The following is a 21,651-nucleotide window of genomic DNA, read 5'->3' as shown; positions in this document are numbered from 1 at the left end:
GTCAGGTATCATGATACCTCTAGCATTGTTCTTTTGACTGAGTATTGCCTTGGCTATTCGTGGCCTCTTGTGTTTCCATATAAATTTAATGGTAGATTTTTCAATCTCTTTTATGAATGTCATTGGAATTTTGATGGGAATTGCATTAAACATGTAGATTGCTTTTGGGAGTATCGACATTTTTACTATGTTGATTCTACCAATCCATGAGCATGGGAGATCTTTCCACTTTCTATAGTCTTCCTCAAACTCTTTCTTCAGAAGTTTATACTTTTCCTTGTAGAGGTCTTTCACATCTTTTGTTAGGTTTACACCTAGGTATTCGATTTTTTTTGAGGCTATTGTGAATGGAATTGTTTTCATGCATTCTTTTTCAGTTTGCTCAATTTAGTGTGTAGAAATGCTAATGATTTTTCTATGTTAATTTTATATCCTGCTACTTCGCTATAGTGACTGATGATGTCTAGAAGCTTCTGAGTAGAGTTTTTTGGGTCTTTAAGCTATAGGATCATGTCATCTGCAAATAGGGATATTTTGACAGTTTGTTTACCTATTTGAATTCCTTTTATTCCTTCTTCTTGCCTCATTGTTCTGGCTAGGAATTCCAGTACTGTGTTGAATAGGAGTGGAGATAGTGGGCATCCTTGTCTGGTTCCTGATTTTAGAGGGAATGGTTTCAGTTTTTCTCTGTTTAGTATAATGCTGGCTGTAGGTTTGTCATATATAGCTTTTATAATGTTGAGGTACTTTCCTTCTGTTCCTAGTTTTCTTACAGCTTTTATCATGAAATGATGTTGGATCTTATCAAAGGCTTTTTCTGCATCTATTGAGATGATCAAGTGGTTTTTGTCTTTGCTTCTGTTAATGTGGTTTATTATGTTTACTGATTTTCGTATGTTGAACCACCCCTGCATTCCTGGGATGAAGCCTACTTGGTCGTGGTGAATAATCTTTTTGATGTGTTGTTGAATTCGGTTTGCCATTATTTTGTGTAGGATTTTTGCGTCAGTGTTCATTAAGGAGATTGGCCTATAGTTCTCCTTTTTGGAGGTGTCTTTGCCTGGTTTTGGAGTAAGTGTAATAGTGGCTTCATAAAATGTGTTAGGCAGTTTTCCTTCCCTTTCTATTTCGTGGAACAGTTTAAGTAGGGTTGGTATCAGTTCTTCTTTAAAGGTCTGATAGAATCCATCAGGTCCTGGACTTTTCTTTTTGGGGAGACTCTTGATTGCTGCTTCAATTTCATTTTGTGTTATAGGTCTATTCAGGTGATTTCATTTTGGTTCAGTTTTGGATGATCATATGTATCTAGAAATCTGTCCATTTCCTTAAGATTTTCATATTTATTAGAATATAGGTTCTCGAAGTACTCTCTGATGATTTCCTGGACTTCCATGGTGTTTGTTGTTATCTCCCCTTTTGCATTCCTGATTCTATTAATTTGAGTTTTTTCTCTCCTCATTTTACTCATGTTTGCCAGGGGTCTGTCGATCTTGTTTATTTTTTCAAAGAACCAACTTTTTGTTTCATTAATTCTTTGTATGGTTTTTTTGGTTTCCATTTCGTTGATTTCAGCTCTTATTTTTATTATTTCTCACCTTCTATTTGTTTTGGGATTTGCTTGTTCTTGTTTTTCTAGGAGTTTGAGATGTATCATTAGGTCATTGATTTGGGATCTTTCAGTCTTTTTAATATATGCACTCATGGCTATGAACTTTCCTCTTAGGACTGCCTTAGCTGTGTCCCATAGGTTCCGGTAGGTTGTGTTTTCATTTTCATTGAAATGAAAATTCATTGAACTTTTTAATTTCCTCTTTTATTTCATCGAGGATCCATTCTTCATTAAGTAATGAGTTATTTACTTTCCAGCTGTTTGCATGTTTTTTGTCTTTACTTTTGTTGTTGAGTTCTACTTTTACTGCATTGTGATCAGATAGTATGCACGGTATAATTTCTATTTTCTTATATTTGCTGAGGCTTCTTTGTGCCCTAGGATATGATCTATTTTGGAGAAGGTTCCATGGGCTGCTGAGAAGAATGTATATTGTGTAGAGGTTGGATGAAATGTTCTGTAGACATCAATTAGGTCCATTTGATCTATTGCATATTTTAGATCTTGGATTTCTTTATTGATTTTTTGTTTGGATGTCCTATCTATTGATGATAATGGGGTGTTAAAGTCTCCCACAACCACTGTGTTGGCGTTTATATATGCTTTTAGGTCTTTCAGGGTATGTTTGATGAAATTGGGTGCGTTAACATTGGGTGCATACAGGTTGATAATTGTTATTTCCTTTTGGTCTATTTTCCCTTTTATTAGTATGGAATGTCCTTCTTTATCTCGTTTGATCAATGTAGGTTTGAAGTCTACTTTGTCAGAGATAAGTATTGCTACTCCTGCCTGTTTTCAGGGGCCATGGGCTTGGTAAATCTTCTTCCAGCCTTTCATCCTAAGCCTATGCTTATTTCTGTCGGTAAGATGGGTCTCCTGTAAGTAACAAAGTGTTGGATATTCCTTTTTAATCCATTTCATCAAGCGGTGCCTTTTGATGAGTGAATTAAGTCCCTTAACATTAACTGTTAGTACTGATAGGTATGTGGTGATTCCTGTCATTTAGTTTTCCAAGTTGTTTGAGGGTTTGATTGTGGGTACCTAAGTTGAGGTTACTCTCTACTGTCCTGCTTTTTCTTTTCCTGTGGTTTGGTGCTGCCTGTCTTTTCACGGTTAAGTTGGGTTTCACTTTCTGTGTGCAGAATCCCTTGAAGAATCTTTTGTAGTGGTGGCTTTAGTTTCTGCTTATCATGGAAGACTTTTATTGCTCCATCTGTTTTGAATGATAGTTTTGCTGGGTAGAGTATCCTGGGGTTGAAGTTATTTTCATTCAGTGCCCGGAAAATCTCACCCCACGCTCTTCTTGCTTTTAATGTTTCTATTGAGAAGTCTGCTGTGATTTTGATGGGTTTACCTTTGTATGTTATTTGTTTTTTCTCTCTTACAGCCTTCAATATTCTTTCCTTAGTTTCTGACCTTGTTGTTTTAATGATGATATGTCATGGGGTAGTTCTATTTTGATCTGGTCTGTTTGGTGTCCCGGAGGCCTCTTGCATCTGTATGGGAATATCTTTCTCTAGATTTGGGAAATTTTCCATTTTATTTTGTTGAATATATTACGCATTCCCTTCGCTTGCACCTCTTCTCCTTCTTCGATGCCCATGATTCTCAAGTTTGGTCTTTTGATGGAGTCAGTGAGTTCTTGCATTTTCTTTTCATAGGTCTTGAGTTGTTTAATTAACAGTTCTTCGGTTTTTCCTTTAATTACCATTTCATCTTCAAGTTCTGAGATTCTGTCTTCTGTTTGTTCTATTCTGCTGGATTGGCCTTCCGTTTTGTTTTGCAGTTCTGTTTCTTTCTTTTTTCTGAGGTTTTCCATATCTAGGGTGTTTTCCTCTTTAACATTGTCTATTTTTGTCCTGAGTTCATTTATCCGTTTATTCATTGTGTTCTGTGTTTCACTTTGGTGTTTATACGGTGCTTCTATGGTTTCCTTTATTTCTTCTTTTGCTTTTTCAAATTCTCTATTTTTGTTGTCTTGGAATTTCTTGAGTGTCTCCTGTACAGTTCGGTTGACCTTTTCCAGTATCATCTCTATAAAATTCTCATTGAGTATCTGTAGTATGTCTTCTTTGAAATTATTCTTGTGGGCTTCATTGGGTCCTTTGGCATAGTTTATCTTCATTTTGTTGGAGTCTGGATCTGAGTTTCTGTTCTCTTCATTCCCCTCTGGTTCCTGTACTAATTTTTTGCTGTGGGGAAACTGGTTTCCCTGTTTTTTCTGTCTTCCCGTCATTGTCTTTGGTGTTGTTACTGTCCCTGTACTGTGTGCAATTATGTATTTTCTAGCTTGTAATAATAACAATGGTAATATTTAGAATGGAAGGGTGAGCTGAGATGGAAAGCACGAAGTTAAAGAAAAGGGGAAAACAAATACACAGACAAGAGGGAGAAAACAGAACAAGGTTTCAGACAAGAAAGTTTCAAAGGTATAAACAGGGAGCGTTAGTGTACTAATTGACAGTAAGCTGAACAGACATTAGAGAGACAGAGAGAGGATTGAAAATCAAAAATAAAAAAATAAAGATAAGAATTAAAATACAAAATAAGTTAATGAAAGAAATATCTATATATATAAAAATGAATTAAAATAAAATGGAAAATAGAAAATTAAAAAAAAGAAACCAAAAAACCTCCGATTTTAAATGCAATGAAGTTACAGTCTTAATAATTTGGGTGTCCGTCTCAGTCTCCAATCCTGGAGATGGTGCCTCAGATGTTGTTCTGTACTTGTCTCATCAAAGGGGACGCATAAAGTAGAACAAATCTACACACACACACACAGACACACACACACAAAAAAAAACCCCACTAAGTGTCCCAAGTTCAAATGCAATACAGTTTCAGTAAGTTTTTCAGCATGCAGGTGTAATTCGGTTGTTCTCTCATCAAAGGTAGGGAGAAAAAGAAAAAAAATAGTCTGGAGACAGTTCTGAGAATGGTATCTGCAGCTGTGGCTTGCCTGCCCACTGCTGTCAGCCTGCTGTTGCTGGAGGCGTTATTTATGCAGATCTCTGGGGTGAGCGTAGCACTCACCTGGCCCGCAGGCTTTGTTTGTTCAGAGTTCTCCTGTGCCTGACCCTCTGCTACAAGCTTTCCCCTTTCCAAGCACTGGGAAAGGTGACACTGCACCCGCATTCTCAGGCCTGCGTGTTTATTTACAGTTCATGTGGAAGGTGGGTCTTCCCCCCTCTCCTGTGCAGTTTTCCTCCCACAGTCACTTTCACAAGCTTTCCTGCTCCTGATTACTGGGCGGTGCTGCTGCTCCTGCAAGCAGCCATGTTTGTTTACAGTTCACATGGGAAGTGGGTCTTCCCTCCTCTCCTGTGGAGTTTTCCTCCCTCCGCCACTCTCACAAGTTTTCCCACTCCTGGTTTCTGGGCGCGCGCCCCCGCTCCCGCCAGAGCCTCTCCAGCCCGCCCGGCTTGTTTATTTACAGTCCCGGAAAGGATTCCCTTCCCCCAATCCTCGGTGCTCAGGGCGCCCCACCCTCTTTCCCGCGTGTCTTATTCCTCTTATTGCTTATTACTCAGTTTCTCTTTTTTCCCTGGGTGGAGGTCAGACTGTCCAGGGGGCTATGCTGCTCTGGCCCAGGCTTGTCTGTGGGAGTACCGCAGTACCACGAAGCTCACCTGGTCCGAGTCTTCCCAAGCCGTCTGGGCACAGGCGACTGGCGGCCCGGGGGCCCTCCTGGTTTCTTTGTTTAACATGCAGTGGAGATTCTCTGCACCGGCTGGAGGTGTGGAGGGGTCAAAGTTATGCCTCTTCTCAGTGATTATGCCTGCAAAGTGTGTCTCCAGTGTCTCTCCAAGATTTCACTATAGGAGGCTCACTTTCTGCTTCCTCCCTCTAGCCGCCATCTTCTGGTTTTTTTTTTTAAATTATATTATTGCTGTACTGGGGTACATTGTGACATTTACAAAAGCTTTTACAGTATGTCATAGCTGAATTCACCCCCTCCCTCGTTCCCCTTTATCCTTCCCCTCCCCATAAGTCTCTGTCTTCTAGCAGGATTTTAATGTGCTGAAATTGACTGCAATTCCTGGATGTTTACATCTAGACTGCTGTCCTCATGCCACTCAACTCCAGCCACAACTGACTTCCTTTCTTACCATGTTAGCTCAGCCTTCACACTGCTTCTTCCACTTTCCCATGGCTGTTGTGCCTCTCTCATACTTTCTCTTTTCTATGCTTTTTAAAATAGCCATTATTATACCTGAACAGATGTATTTACTGGACCACTAAGCTAATGTCTGTTTCCCTAACTGCAAACTGTGTGAGAACATGGGCTTTGTCTATCATCTTAAGATGGCTGCTAGCACACAAGTCATCTTTAACTAAAATATTACAGGGTGTTTTTAGAATATTCATGAGCCAAATTGGATTTAAGTTTAAAGCTTTTTGTGGCATTAGAAAGGGAAACATGAGAACATCTGAATTCTCATAAAAGTAGTATTCTTTTCCAAAAATGTGATCTGATTATAGAATGTGAAATATAATGTCTAGAGAAATACTGCATTTTAAGTACTCTTTTTACTTTAATCACTACATATCTTTAACATTAAAAGAAATTTGGGGGGGTTTGACTTGGAAATAAGGCAATTCAATTTTAGAAATGGGATAGTTATTTAGTTTCAGATAAAAATAGGAAATTTTGTCAGTATCAAATTCTGCTATCTCTGACTAAATTATTTCCTATTTGCCACTTTGGGCAAAGAGCTCATTTGAAAATATCAACTGCCTTCCCAGTAAGGAAGAAAAAATATTTTTTCATAATTACATACAGCTTGTTTAGATTCAGAAAGTCTCTCCATGAGACTGTTAAAGGAAACATGTCAGCTAGTGTGACACACCCCTTCTTTCAGCTTAGAGAGATTATTCAGGACTTTCTTCATTCAATGCTGGATTTGATTTATAGCTATACACTTCCCATAGTCCATGTACTTCTTTGATACCTCCAATAAGGGTACAGGAGACTCAAAAAGGGGAAAAAGAAATTTTAAAATCATGCAATGTTAATGAAACATGGATACATCTTTATCTCCTAATTTCTACAGTACCAAGTAGGAAAGAAGGAAAAAATTTATATGCAGATACACTACACTCTAAAAACTTTTTAGATCAGACTTTCATGGGTTAGAATCACCAGATGAGCAGGCTGAAACACCACAGGATGCTACACATATAAATCCAAATGATTTAGAGCAAGAGTCTCAATATCAATGATCCTAAGTTCCAGATAGGTAAGACTGTAAGTACAAAGGAGTGAAGTAGGCCAGGTAATGTGGAGAACTAGAAAGGCTATGCCAGAGGGCTAGTGAGCCCCAACAACTAGCATCCAATAATGTAGGTCCTTGTGGCCAGAACTTCCAAATTTCTAAGACAAGCTGGATCCAACACTTTATATAAAATCTCTCAAGTTTTAAACATAGGCCACTACTTAAAAATATTTAAACATTATATAAAACACACAAAAAGGTTGTGGAATGGATGCTGCCAGTTTATGGCCTCTGGGTTAGAAGAAAGTCTCGGGAGGAATACAGGTCAGACAACATGTGAACCTATTCACTCCTGAGCCCACCCTCTCTACCAGTCATAAACTTCTAAAATAGAAAACACTTTCTAAAGATCTACAAAAGCCCTTTATATAAGTAGCTTGCCCATCAAAACAAGTCTCTGCCAATTATCTTAGTATGGGAAAATTGTGGCAAACAGAAATGAATTCTTCATACATTAGAACTATGATTGAAGATTATGACTGGCACTAAAGTGACTGGGATGGATTTCAGGAGAACTAACTTCTAAAACATTTAAAAAAGAAAACTAGACCCAGGAATACAGATTTGAGGATTCATAAACTTTCTATCACAATGATGATGCGATTTGGTAACTGAAAGTTATTTAAACACCTTTGCCTAAAGATTCACTAAACTGAGAAAAATCAGTCTTTACAAATATGCTGAAAGCAAGTCCACAGGGGACGGGAGGGTGGGGTAAGGGAAAGGTTGGGGGAAAGGGGGGAGAAATGACCCAAACATTGTATGCACATATGAATAAAAGAAAAAAGAAAAATAAATAAATAAAAAGTAAAAATTAAAAACCAACAGCAGCCTGGGATACTGTGTCATGAAGGATTCTGAGTCAAATCCAGATTCAGTGGAAAAGATGAATGACAAAGATTTACAAGGAAGGAATGGTAGAAGAAATGCCCCATACGTGGCCTCCTCTATATAGTAGATAAAAACATTGTACCTATGTTCAGGAAATCTACCATCTTCTTGCAATAATATTAACACAGCAACTAGAATAATACTTTTAAAACATAAATAAGATTAAGTCACCTCTTGCTAATGGTTTTCCATTCCACTCAGAGTAAAAGCTAAAGTCCAAAGCCTGTACTGTCTAGCTCTCCATTACACTCTGATCTTACTTCCTGACACACACTCCCTGATGCCATTCCAGACATGCTATTTCTTCACTGTTTTGTAAACAGTGTAAGCAAGTTCCTACCTAGGGATCTTTGCATCCACTATTATCACTGTCTGTAAAGCTCTTCCTATGCAGGGGTGTAGCTCAGTGTTAGAGTACTTACCTAACATGTGCATGGCCCAGGGTTCAACCCCAAGGAAAGGAAAAGAAAGGAAGAGAAAGGGAAAAGGGAAAGGAAGAAACTCTTCCTCTAGATATTCATATAATTCACATCCTCACAACAATGGCAACTTCCTTGACTACTCTATTTTACAAAGTTACATGCACAAACAGACACAGACACACACACACATTTTCTCTCTCTCCTCTAACTTCTCCTTTGCTTTATATTTTCCATAATACTGTCCACAATCTGACAGCCTCGTTTACTTATTTTCCTTTTTCTAGGATGAGCCATCCCTGAGAGATGGACATCTGGCTGTTCTGTTTCTTTATCCCTGTAAGTGTTAAGCACGTAATGACACTCAAAAAGCACTAAATAAACAGATGAATGAACAAACAGGTGAAAAAGCAAATGAACATGGACTCTGGTATGGGTCCAGTGACTAACAGTTAAACAAATTCAGGTGGGCCATTCAGGTCCTCAAAAGATCTCTACCCTTAGCTACACAAAAACAGCATTTTACAAAAGTACAAATGAAATTGTGGAAGAATGGCATCACTTTTTCTATGCTAGTCAGTACAACAGTGGAAAGTCAGGACTAAAAAGGTTTCTGGAGTTCAAAATTCAATGCCCAAACTAAGATCTTCTGTAAGGAACAATAGAACTATGACTGCTGAATATCAAAACACAGGATTTAAGAATATAAAGATAAAAACTTCTTAAAGAAAAAATTCTTTTCAAGAAATATTCACACAAAGAATTTTTGTTGCCTCTACTTCTTAAATCCCTGTGCTCATTAACTGTCTGTGGTCAAAGAAGAATATTCCATAGCAGAGAAAGGAAAAACACAGCCCATTTTTCAAAAGAAATTTTAGAATGCTTTAATATTTATCCTCTGAAAAGATTCAGAGCAATCATCTAGGCCTACAATTGAGAGAATGATTAACAAAACAACAAAGATACTACAAAGCAATGCTAACTGCCCTATAACCTAATTCCTAAATATAAAATCAGAATCCCTAATAGACTTTAAAGACAGTTTTTATTTTTTTTTTATTCATATATGCATACAATGCTTGGTTCATTTCTCCCCCTTTCCCCCGCCCCCTCCCTCTTTCCCCCACCCCCTCGCTACCCGGTAGAAACTATTCTATCCTTATCTCTAATTTTGTTGAAGAGAGAGTATAAGCAATAATAGGAAGGAACAAGGGTTTTTGCTAGTTGAGATAAGGATAGCTATACAGGGAGTTGACTCGCATTGATTTCCTGTGCATGTGTGTTACCTTCTAGGTTAATTCTTTTTGATCTAACCTGTTCTCTAATTCCTGGTCCCCTTCTCCTATTGGCCTCAGTTGCTTTTAAGGTATCTGCTTTAGTTTCTCTGCGTTGAGGGCAACAAATACTAACTAGTTTTTTAGGTGACAGACAGTTTTCATTTGATGACTATACATGATGACTCACACACACATATGTATATTTTACCAGTGACCATTTCAAACTAAGCTAAAGGAAAAGGGCAAGTGAGTAAAGAATTTTTAAAGGGATACATGATGCCACTAATGAGGGAGCCCAGAACTGCTCAACCATCACTGAAAATGTTGTCTCAAACTCATGAAGCCCTCAGCTTAGGAGCTGCTGGCACAGTTCAGGATGCTCAAAGCACACAAAAAGTGCTCAAATGCTCAGGACACCATTAGTGAAATGATAGGATTAGATGTGTGATATTTCAAACAACTTGCCCCAAAAACACAAATCATTTAGTTCCAACACTACTCACAAACTCATAGTCTCCATCCTGTGGTATTTTCCAATCTGAAGAATTTTTCAGTGGGCCAGGTACACTCTTGCCAAAGCTGTTTATCTGATTTTCCTTTTCTTTTTGTTCAAAGTACTCAAGGAAAGATGGTTTTGCAGGCTGCATGGTTTCATCTCTTCCTGAAAACCAAGAAAAATAAATGGTGAAAAGGAACACTCTTATATTCTAGGTAGGTTTGGTAAATAGATCTCCAGGTGAGCTGTATAGTCTTTAGATCAATGGGGCTTTCTTTTAGATTAGGAATCCTTCAAGAATCTAGTAAAACTACAAAAAAATGCACAAATGCCTAAAGTATCTCATAGAGCTGAACAGAATTCAAAGGCCCCCTGAAAAATATGCAAAACCCAGGTTCTCTTTTTCTAGACAAGAGATTTCAGTACTGCAGTGACTCTAGATAAGCTGCAAATAATACTTTGGGTTTCCTATAGCAAATAGTCTCAGTGATACTTAGATTAAAAACACTCAAAAAGCAAGCAAAATTATTTATTTAGCATCCACCATACACAATATTCTCTACAGACACTGCTGTAGGTAGGCAGGGTGATGATATGGTAAAGGACTTTTCCTGATAAATTCATGATCTCATTGGAAGAATGAGAAAAATATACATGCAAAATAAAAAAAATTGAGTAAATTACAATCCATCTATTCGGTGAAATATTACAGTACTTTTTTTTTTCTGATGCTGGAGATCAAACCCAGTGTCTCACACATGCTAGACAAGCACTCTACCACAGAGCTACATCCTTGACCCTGTGTACAAAGCAATGTTAAACCATCTACAAATGGTTTGCAATAAAATTAAGAGAAAAAGTAAGATACGATATTATATATACAGTATGATCTCAACTCTGTAAACCATAGAGACAGGAGAAAAAACTGAAAGAAAACATACCGAAATGTCCATTAACAGGGTTTGTTTATGATGGTAAGGCCATATATGGTTTTCTTTACTTCTTTTAAACATTTTTAAAAGAAGATAGCACTAAATGAGTATTAAATGAAAAAAAGGATTACATACACCCTCAACATCTACTGGTGGTCACAGAAGACTGGTAGAGGGGGATTGAGGCTTAGTCTCAAACTATCCCAGAGAACAGAATGAGCAGTTTCCATGAGAGCAAAATACAACATTATTATTAGTAAGTAGTAGTTACTAATAATGACATAAAAAAAGAGTAATTTTACCTGGCATGATTTCAAAACCTAGATAGTTGAATGTACCTGTTTCACATGCTGAAGTGTCTTTGTGCCTGTGATTAGTATTAGTGTTTTCCATGAACTTGTGTGTTAATGCAGCCATTTTCCCCAGTAACCAGGGGGAAAAAGAGCAGAAGGTTCGGAGCCTTAAGTAGGTGGGAAGTATCTAAAAGATAAAGTACAGCAAGCACTTCTCCCCAGCCTCCTTACCCCACGCCACTTGCATAGTTTCAAGCTAGCACCGTGACTGCCTTTCACACATTTCTAACTTTCTCATTATTACCACTGCCAAGTTCAACAGCAGCAATCCTAGATATGCCCACCTCCAGATGCTGCCTATAGCTTATTATACTGCTGCCTCCTCATTTATAGGGAATTAAATACACTATTTGCTGGATTGGTCAATGAGTACATGGTGTGTTGTTTTCTGTGTGCTCCATATGATATTAATTTTTCATGCTTATTTTGTTTAGTTTTTAAGTTGAATCTCAGGAATTAATTCATACCATAGTTCTGTAGGAACTACATTGAAATTTGTAAAAATGGTGGACAGTGATTTGGATTTCTTGAGGAGTCAGACCCCCTCCCCAGAGGAGAGGTCTGGCTCTGAGACAACTCTGTAGTGATCTGCACATAATCCTCCATGTCAAAAAAAAAAAAAAAACAAGGAGTGGAGGTGTGGCTCAAGTGGTAGAGCACTTGCTTTGCAAACATGAAGTCCTGAGTTCAAACCACAGCACCACCAAAAAAAAGTCTTAGCTGGCTCACACCTGTAATCCTAGCATGAGATTGGGAAGATCGCGGTCAAAGGCCACCCTGAGCAAATGGCTATGAGACTCCATCTCCAAAATAATCAAGGCAAAATGGACTGGAAGTGTGGCTTGAGTGGTAGAGCACCTGCTTTGCAAATGTGAAGCCTCCTTAAGTTCAAACCCCAGCTCCCCCCACACACACACATACACATACACAAAGGAATGTTCAGAGAACCTCCTTGAGTCAAGCAATCTCAAAAGTACTGCTAACAAATGTACTCAGAACATGGTATACTTTTGTACAAAACACCCTGAGTGGATATACTGAGCACATGCAGAATAGAAAATGCAAAAACAAAACAAAAGTCCAAATGGCTATCCAACAACTGGATAGTTTTGGGAAAAGATTATATTTTTGATCTGTATCACATACCATAATCCAGGAAACTTACAATGGGAAAAGATCTAAATGTAAAAATGGAAACAATGTGTGGATGCATTTGAAAACTATGTGTGGACAAGGGGATTGGACTTTGATCACATGATAAAAGCGAGAGCACACAAGGGAGGGGTGAGGATAGGTAAGACACCTAAAAAACTAGCTAGCATTTGTTGCCCTTAACGCAGAGAAACTAAAGCAGATACATTAAAGCAACTGAGGCCAATAGGAAAAGGGGAACAGGTACTAGAGAAAAGGTTAGATCAAAAAGAATTAACCTAGAAGGTAACACCCACGCACAGGAAATCAATGTGAGTCAATGCCCTGTATAGCTATCCTTATCTCAACCAGCAAAAACCCTTGTTCCTTCCTATTATTGCTTATACTCTCTCTACAACAAAATTAGAAATAAGGGCAAAATAGTTTCTGCTGGGTATTGGGGAGGGGAGAAAGGGAGGGGGCGGAGTGGGTGGTAAGGGAGGGGGTGGGGGCAGGGGGGAGAAATGACCCAAGCCTTGTATGCACATATGAATAATAAAAGAAAAATTAAAAAAAAAAAAAGAAAACTAGGTGTGGGCTTTCTAACTACAACAAAAAATCAGATACAACTGAAAAAACAGACTTCCTATATACGAAGAAAAACATCAAGAATTTAAAAAAATTTTAAGCCAGGCACTGGTGGCTCACACCTGTACTCCTAGCTACTCAGGAGGCAGAGATCAGGAGGATCACAGTTCGAAGCCAGCCTGGGGAAATAGTTCGTGAGACCCTATATCGAAAAACCCTTCACAAAAATAGGTCTGGTGAAGTGGTTCAACATGAAGGCCCTGAGTTCAAGCCCCAGTATCACACACAAAAAAAATGTTAATAGTGTAGCATACATACACTATACAGCCAAACCAAAAGACAAATGATAAACAGGAAGAAAATATTTGCAAAAAAAACACCATACAATCTTTTAAAGAATTTTTAAAGAAAATTTTAGTAATCTGTATATTGGGGAGATAAGACCCCAATATGTAAAGAATTTTTTAAATCAAGGAAAAGACAAAAAAGGTAGAAAATGACCTGAAGATTTGAAAAGATAGTACACACAAAGATACACAACTGGTCTTTACATGTGAAAAGAATGCCTATATCTACTCCCTAACAAAAGAAGCAAAGATACCATTTCGGACAATTCAGACAAAATCTAAAGCCTGGAGACACACACTCTCAGTAAGCTGTGGGGATACAGGAATGCTCCTGTGTGGCTGAACTGGAATGTTCACTGGTACAACCCTATCTGGCACCGTAGCAGTATCAAAACATGAACCACGGGAAGAACGCTGCAGTGTTGCATTTGAACTGTAGCTCTTAATATGAACTCATGATTTTTTATCATGATTTTCAAGCTTTCTTTCATTAGAAGGTATTGGAGCAATGACACCCCAGCACTAATGAGCACACCTAGTGTTCAGATCTGGGTCTCCCAATACCATCGTCTTCAAAAAGGAACAGGACTTCCTAACAGAAACAGCTGATTCCAGGTTTGGGGAAGGAAAATTACAGAGTAGGCCTAGAACATCCTTTTGTGCCAAAAAAACCAAGCACTTATTCAAAAGCTGGTAAGCGCTGAAGATGGCCTCGCTAGGAGAGTATCCTTGGCTCTACATCAATTTCTACCTGGTGGAGAGCAAGGCCCAAATCACCATAGTGGCATTTCCAGGTTCCTGCAGCACCAGGAGTACTGTAGCAAGGTGAGGATCTCCCCACCTCAGCCTCCAACACAGGAGTCCCAGTGGCCTCCCTGGAATATGCTTTCTGCCTTCCTCCCTCACCCTCAAATCCCACCACAGAAAGCATCCATGAAATCCCCCAGAACCTACTCTATTCCTTCTCCCTGAAGCCTACTCCTGCTGATCCCAAGGGACCCCCGATTCTCTTACAGAGAAGGGAATCATAGAGCTGGGATTTTATTCAGTGGCTGCCTACCCAGAGCCTGATAGCAAGCAGACACTCTGACAGGCTCTGGGGCTAATTCCTAGAGACCAAAAATGTTCTCACATTAAAAGTTCTTAAAACTTCCCTTGGCTCTCTGGTGACTAGGCAGTGAATGTGAAATCCACTCAACATGCAACAAAGGGCAGTAGTTTGCCAGCTACAAACTGGCACCACCTCTCCTTTTTGAGAAAACAGTCTTTTTAGCCCAAACAACTGGGTAAATTCTATCAAGTCAAGTATCTATAGCTTGTTCCTTATGCTGTTAAAAATGCTATATGAATCATTGTGGGAGTTGTGTCATTTTTAGTAGGTGCTCAAATACTTACTAAACTTGGCTTTTATTTTTAAGTCCTGTAAATTTATGTAAGACCCAGGCCACTATATATCTTGAGGTTTAAAAGATTACTACTGTAGTAAACTGAGATTGCTATAGCCAATTACAAGTTCAAGAAAAGGATATGTAAGAGGTACATTGAGGGGTTCCCACTGGTGAATTTTGGTACACTTTGAGCATGAAGAACACACCTAATAAAAAAGAATCCAGGATTCCAAGATGGCAGCTAGAGGGAAGAAGCAGAAAGCATGCCTCCTAAAGTAAAATCTTAGAGAGATGCTGGAGATACACCTTACAGGAAAAACCGAGAAGAGGCAAAACTTTGACTCCTCCACATCTCCAGCCTGTGCATAGCATCTCCACTTCACGTTAAACAGAGAAACCAGGAGGGCTCCAGCACCGCCACCAGACACCAGCGCACAGACAGCTTGGGAAGACGCAGACCACAAGGTGAGCTAAGCGGTACGCGATACTCCCACAGACAATCCTGGGCCAGATCAGCATAGCCCCTGGACAAACCAACACCCACCCAGGGAAAAAAGAGAAACTGAGTAATAAGCAATTACAACAGAAAAGACACACAGGAAAGAGAGGGGGGCGCCCTGAGCACCAAAGAGGGGCAGAGGGGAAATCCTTCACAAGCCAGCTGAAGAAGGCAGGAGCTGCGGCACACGCCCAGCAACCAGGAGCAGGAAAGCTTGTAAAAGTGGCGGTGGGAGGAAAACCCCACAGGAGAGGGGAGAAGACCCACTTCCCACATGAAATGTAAGTAAACACACAGGCCTGAGAAAGCGGGTGCAGTGTCACCTCCCCCAGTGTGCTTGGAAAGGGGAAAGCTTGTAGCAGCGGTGGTCACGCAAAGGAGAACTCTGAGTAAACAAAGACTGAGGGGCCAGGTGAGTGTTAAGCTCACTCCTGAAATCTGCATAAATAAAACCTCCAGCAACAGCAGGCTGACAGCAGCGGGCAGGTGAGCCACAGCCTCAGATAGCCATTCACAGAACTGTCTCCAGACTCTTTTTTTCTCCCTTCCTTTGATGAGACAACAACTAAACTACACCTGCATGCTGAAAAACTTACTGAACTGTATTGCATTAGAATTTGGGACACTTTGTGGGGCTTTTTTTGTTTTGTACTGTTTTCTTTTGTTTTGTCCCCTTTGATAAGACAACAACAGAACTACTTCTGAGACACCATCTCCAGGATTGGTGGCTGAGGGATGAATACCAAAATTATTAAGACTGAAACTTTATTGCATTTGAACTTGGAGATTTTTTTTTTAATTTACTTTTTAAATTTTTTTTTTCATTTACTTATCTTTTATTTTTATTTTTTACTTTCAATCCTCTCTCTGTCTCTCTAAGGACTGTTCAGCTTACTGTTGATTAGTACACTATCTCTCCCTGTTTATATCTTTGAAACTTTGTTTGGTTTGTTTTTCTCCACTTATTCGTTTTTCCTTTTTTCTTTAACTTCTTTGCTTTCCATCTCATCTCACCCTGCTATTCTAAATATCACCATTTTCATTATTACAAGCTAGAAAATACTTAATTTCACACAGTACAGGGACAATAGCAACACCAAGGGCAATGATGGGAAGACAGAAAAAACAGGAAAAACAGTTTCCCCACAGCAAATAATTAGTACAGGAACCAGAGGGGAATGAAGAAAATAGATACTCAAATCCAGACTCCAACAAAATGAAGATAAACTATACCAAAGAACCCAATGAAGCCCACAAGAACAATCTAAAAGAAGAAATACGACAGGTACTCAATGAGAATATTATAGAGATGATACTGGATATGGTCAACCAAAATGTATAGGAGACACTCAAGAAATTGCAAGACAACAAAAATAGAGAATTTGAAAAAGCACAAAAGAAATAAAAGAAACTATAGAACCACTGTAAAAACACCAAGTGAAACAAAGAACACGATTATAAAGAGATAAATGAACTGAGGACACACAACTATAACCACCTTGTCTTTGATAAAGGAGCTAAAAATATACAATGAAGAAATAGCAGCCTCTTCAACAAAAACTGCTGGGAAAACTGGTTAGCAGTCTGCAAAAAACTGAAACTAGATCCATGTATATCACCCTATACCAGTATGAACTCAAAATGGATCACGGATCTTAATATCAGACCCCAAACTCTAAAGTTGATCCAGGAAAGAGTAGGAAATACTCTGGAGCTAGTAGGTATAGGTAAGAACTTTCTCAATGAAACCCCAGCAGCACAGCAACTAAGAGATAGCATAGATAAATGGGACCTCATAAAACTAAAAAGCTTCTGTTCATCAAAAGAAATGGTCTCTAAACTGAAGAGAACACCCACAGACTGGGAGAAAATATTTGCCAGCTATACATCAGACAAAGGACTGATAACCAGAATACATAGGGAACTTAAAAAACTAAATTCTCCCAAAACTAATGAACCAATAAAGAAATGGGCAAGTGAACTAAACAGAACTTTCTCAAAAGAAGAAATTCAAATGGCCAAAAAACACATGAAAAAATGCTCACCATCTCTAGCAATAAAGGAAATGCAAATTAAAACCACGCTAAGATTCCACCTCACCCCTGTTAGAATAGCCATCATCAGCAACACCATGAACAACAGGTGCTGGCGAGGATGCGGGAAAAAGGAACCCTCTTACACTGCTGTTGGGAATGTAAACTAGTACAACCACTCTGGAAAAGAATTTGGAGGCTTCTTAAAAAGCTAGACATTGATCTACCATTTGATCCAGCAATACCACTCTTGGGGATATACCCAAAAGAATGTGACACAGGTTACTCCAGAGGCACCTGCACACCCATGTTTATTGCGGCACTATTCACAATAGCCAAGTTATGGAAAGAGCCAAGATGCCCCACCACTGACGAATGGATTAAGAAAATGTGGTATCTATACACAATGGAATTTTATGCAGCCATGAAGAAGAATGAAATATTATCATTCACTGGTTAATGGATGGAATTGGAGAACATCATTCTGAGTGAAGTTAGCTTGGCCCAAAAAGACCAAAAATCGTATGTTCTCCCTCATATGTGGACATTAGGTCAAGGGCAAACACAACAATGGGATTGGACTTTGAGCACATGATAAAAGCGAGATCACACAAGGGAGGGGTGAGGATAGGTAAGACACCTTAACAACTAGCTAGCATTTGCTGCCCTTAAGGCAGAGAAACTAAAGCAGATACCTTAAAAGCAACTGAGGCCAATAGGAAAAGGGGACCAGAAACTAGAGAAAAGGTGAGATCAAAAAGAATTAACCTAGAAGGTAACACACACGCACAGGAAATCAATGCGAGTCAATTCCCTGTATAGCTATCCTTATCTCAACCAGCAAAAACCCTTTGTCTTCCTATTATTGCTTATACTCTCTCTTCAACAAAATTAGAGATAAGGGCAAAATAGTTTCTGCTAGGTATTGATGGGGTGGGGGGTGGGGTAAGGAAGGGGTTGGGGTGAGGGGAGAGAAATTACCCAAACATTGTATGCACATAAGAAAAAAAAAAGAGTCCATCTCATGAATTCTAAAACAAAGCGCCTTAAAAAAAATCACCATTTGGTAAGTGTATTGTAGAAACAAAAGAGAATATCCTCTTTCTTAGGAAATATACACAAAACAAATTATCTTCTTTCTTGTGAAATACACGTTTAAAGTTGGACAATAAATTGCATATATCATGCACCAACTTCTCCCTATTACTTCTGTTATTTCATGTCTGCTTCTCTTTCCATTCATCTTCATATATGCTGAGAAATTATTAAAACAAGTTCATGAATAAAAATGGCAACTTCTAGACAGAAATCATACATAATTTTTTTTCTCTCATGGAACTATTACAAAAACCATTTAGTGTTGGGCATAATGCAACATTCAACAAAATTTTATGATACTTCATTAATTCTTCCAGTTACAAGACAGGTCAACTTTAGAAATAAAGTCTTTAAAACAGGGATTAAACACTAAAGAACATTTCTGTGGTTAATTCTAAATCATGTCATAAAAATCAAAGGAACGTCTACAAGCTAGGTCATAATCATGTGTCTAATTCCATCACTGTTCAGATGAAAAAGTGAGAACGTCTGCTTTCCTCGTATTTGATTTCTTCTTTTATTTGATTATGACAGCCCTTCCTAACTCACTTAAAGATTTCTAGTATTTTTGAAGCTAAAGTGCCAACTGCTCTTTGTCTCTTTCAATGCCTAAGAATCACAAATAAGAACTTCTAACAAGTCTTTGCCTTCACCATTTGAACCAGCATTACACGCATCCCAAAACCAGTCAAGAACACATCCAAAAAAGGAACTACAGGCCAATCTCCTTAATGAACACTGATGCACAAATCCTCAATAAAATAATGGCAAACTGAATCCAACAACATATCAGAGAAATCATTCAGCATGATCAAGTTGGCTTCATCACAGCAATGCAGGGATGGTTCAACATATGCAAATCAATAAATGTAATACAGCACATTAATAGAAGCAAAACCAAAAAACACTTGATCATCTCAATAGCTGCAGAAAAAGCCTTTGATAAGATCAACACCACTTCATGATAAAAGCTCTAAGAAAACTATGAAAAGAAGGAAAGTACCTCAACATTATAAAGGCTACATATGACATCATACTTACTGGGGAGAAACTGAAACCATTTCCCCCAAAGTCAGGAATAAGACAAGGATGCCCACTCTCCCCACTCCTATTCAACATAGTCCTGGAATGCCTAGCCAGAGTGATAAGGCAAGAAGAAGAAATAAAAGGAACACAAATAGGTAAAGAAATAGTCAAAGTATCTTTATTTGCAGACAACATGATTCTATACCTCAAAGACCCAAAACCTCCTAGATACCATAAACAGCTTCAGCAATGTTGCAGGATAAAAAATTAACTTACAAAAAACAGTAGCTTTTCTATACACCAACAATGAACAAATTGAGAAAGAACATAAGAAAACAGTTCCATTTACAATAGCCTCAAAAAAAAAATCAAATACCTAGGAATAAACTTAACTAAGAATGTAAATGACCTCTACAAGGAGAACGAGAACTACAAACCACTGAAGAAAGATCGAGGAAAACTACAGAAGATGGAAAGATCTCCCATGCTCATGGATTGGTAGAATCAACATAGTAAAAACGGCTATACTACCATAAGCAATCTACCTGTTCAATGCAATTCCCATCAAAATCCCGATGACATTCATCACAGAGATTAAAAAAATCTACCCTAAAGTTCACTTGGAAACAAAAGACCACGAACAGCCAAGGCAACACTGAGCAAAAAAGAGCAGTGCTGGAGGTATCACAATATCCGACTTCAAACTATACTACAGAGCCACAGCAATAAAAACAGCATGGTACTGGCACAAAAACAGATATGAAGACCAGTGGAACAGAATAGAGGACTTGGATATGAATCCACACATCTGTGCCCACCTTATTTTTGACAAAGGCACCAAAAACATGTGATAGAGAAAAGACAGCCTCTTCAACAAATGTTGCTGGGAAAAGTGGTTATCTGCCTACAGAAAGCTGAAACTAGATCCATGCCTGTCATCCTGTACTAGTATCAACTGATACTAGTATCCACTGAAAGTGGATTAAAGACCTTAATATCAGACCTGAAACCTTGCAGTTAGTACAAGGAATACCTTGGAAACAACAGGTATAGGCAAGGGCTTCCTCAGCAGAACTCTAGCAGCCCAGAAACTAAGAAAAAGGATAGACAAATGGGACTACATAAAATTTAAAAGCTTTCTGCACAAAAGAAATGGTCTCTAAACTGAACAGACCACTCACAGAGTGAGAGAATATTTGCTAGCTATACATCAGCCAAAAGACTGACAACCAGAATTCCCAGGGAGCTCAAAAAACTAAACCCCCCCAAAAATTAATAAACCAATAAAGAAGTGGGCAACTGAACTACACAGAATCTTTTCAAAGGAAGAAGTCCAAATGGCCAAAAAAACACATGAAAAAAATGCTCACCATCCCTGGCCATAAAGGAAATGCAAATCAAAACCACACTAAGATTCTACCTCACTCCTATTAGAATAGCTAGCATCAAGAACACCACCACCAACAAATGTTGGCAAGGATGTGGGGAAAAAGGAACCCTCATACACTGCTGGTGGGAATGTAAGCTAGTACAATCACTTTGGAAAACAATATGGAGGCTTCTTAAAAAACTAAACATAGATCTGCCATATGATCCAGCAGTCCCACTCCTAGGGATATACCCAAAGAAATGCGACTCAGATTATTCCAAAGGCACCTGCACACCCATGTTTATTGCAGCACTACTCACAATAACCAAGCTATGGAAACAGCCAAGATGCCTCACTACCAATGAATGGATTAAGAAAAGGTTGTATTTATACACAATGAAATTTTATTCAGCCACAAAGAAGAATGCAAGTAAATGGATGGAACTGGAGAACATCATTTTAAGAAAAGTTAGCCAGGCTCAGAAGGCCAAAAATTGCATATTCTTGCTCATATGTGGATTATAACCCTAAAACAAATGCAGTAATATTATTGGACATGGATCACATGCTAAGGGGAGAACACACACGGGAGGACTAGGGAAGGGAAGGAAGCCTAAAACTTGAATGTGGTTGATGTGCTAACAGTAGAGGAACAAATAAAGTAAATCTAAAACTGGCAGAGGCCAGTATGGGAAGGGGACCAGGAAGTAGTGAAGAGGTCTGACAGAGATGAACCAATGTGGGTTGCAACACACAAGTGCATGGAAGCAACACTAGGAATCTCTCTGTATAGCTATCTTTACCTCAAACTAGCAAAAACACCATGTCCTTATACATGTAAGTAAATGTAAAAATGACAATATAAAAGAACAGAAAAAATTATAAATCAAAATTATAAAATATCTTTTGCCTTCAC

At 38.6% G+C, this 21,651-nt stretch overlaps 1 protein-coding gene across 1 annotated transcript in view; it reads right to left on the bottom strand.

Annotated features, from left to right (window-relative positions):
* Window positions 1-21,651, bottom strand: part of Stk4 (serine/threonine kinase 4) — a 104,938-nt gene that overhangs the window by 43,443 nt on the left and 39,844 nt on the right. The window contains exon 10 of the mRNA XM_074074842.1: window positions 9,979-10,136. Within this exon, the coding sequence (XP_073930943.1) occupies window positions 9,979-10,136 (158 nt within the window). The remainder of the gene's footprint in view (window positions 1-9,978; window positions 10,137-21,651) is intronic.

Source organism: Castor canadensis, chromosome 5 (assembly GCF_047511655.1).
Source record: "Castor canadensis chromosome 5, mCasCan1.hap1v2, whole genome shotgun sequence".
In the NCBI taxonomy this organism is placed as follows: Eukaryota; Metazoa; Chordata; class Mammalia; order Rodentia; family Castoridae; genus Castor; species Castor canadensis.
The sequence above is the reverse complement of the archived record's forward strand: the minus strand, read 5'-3'. Positions and strand labels throughout refer to the sequence as shown.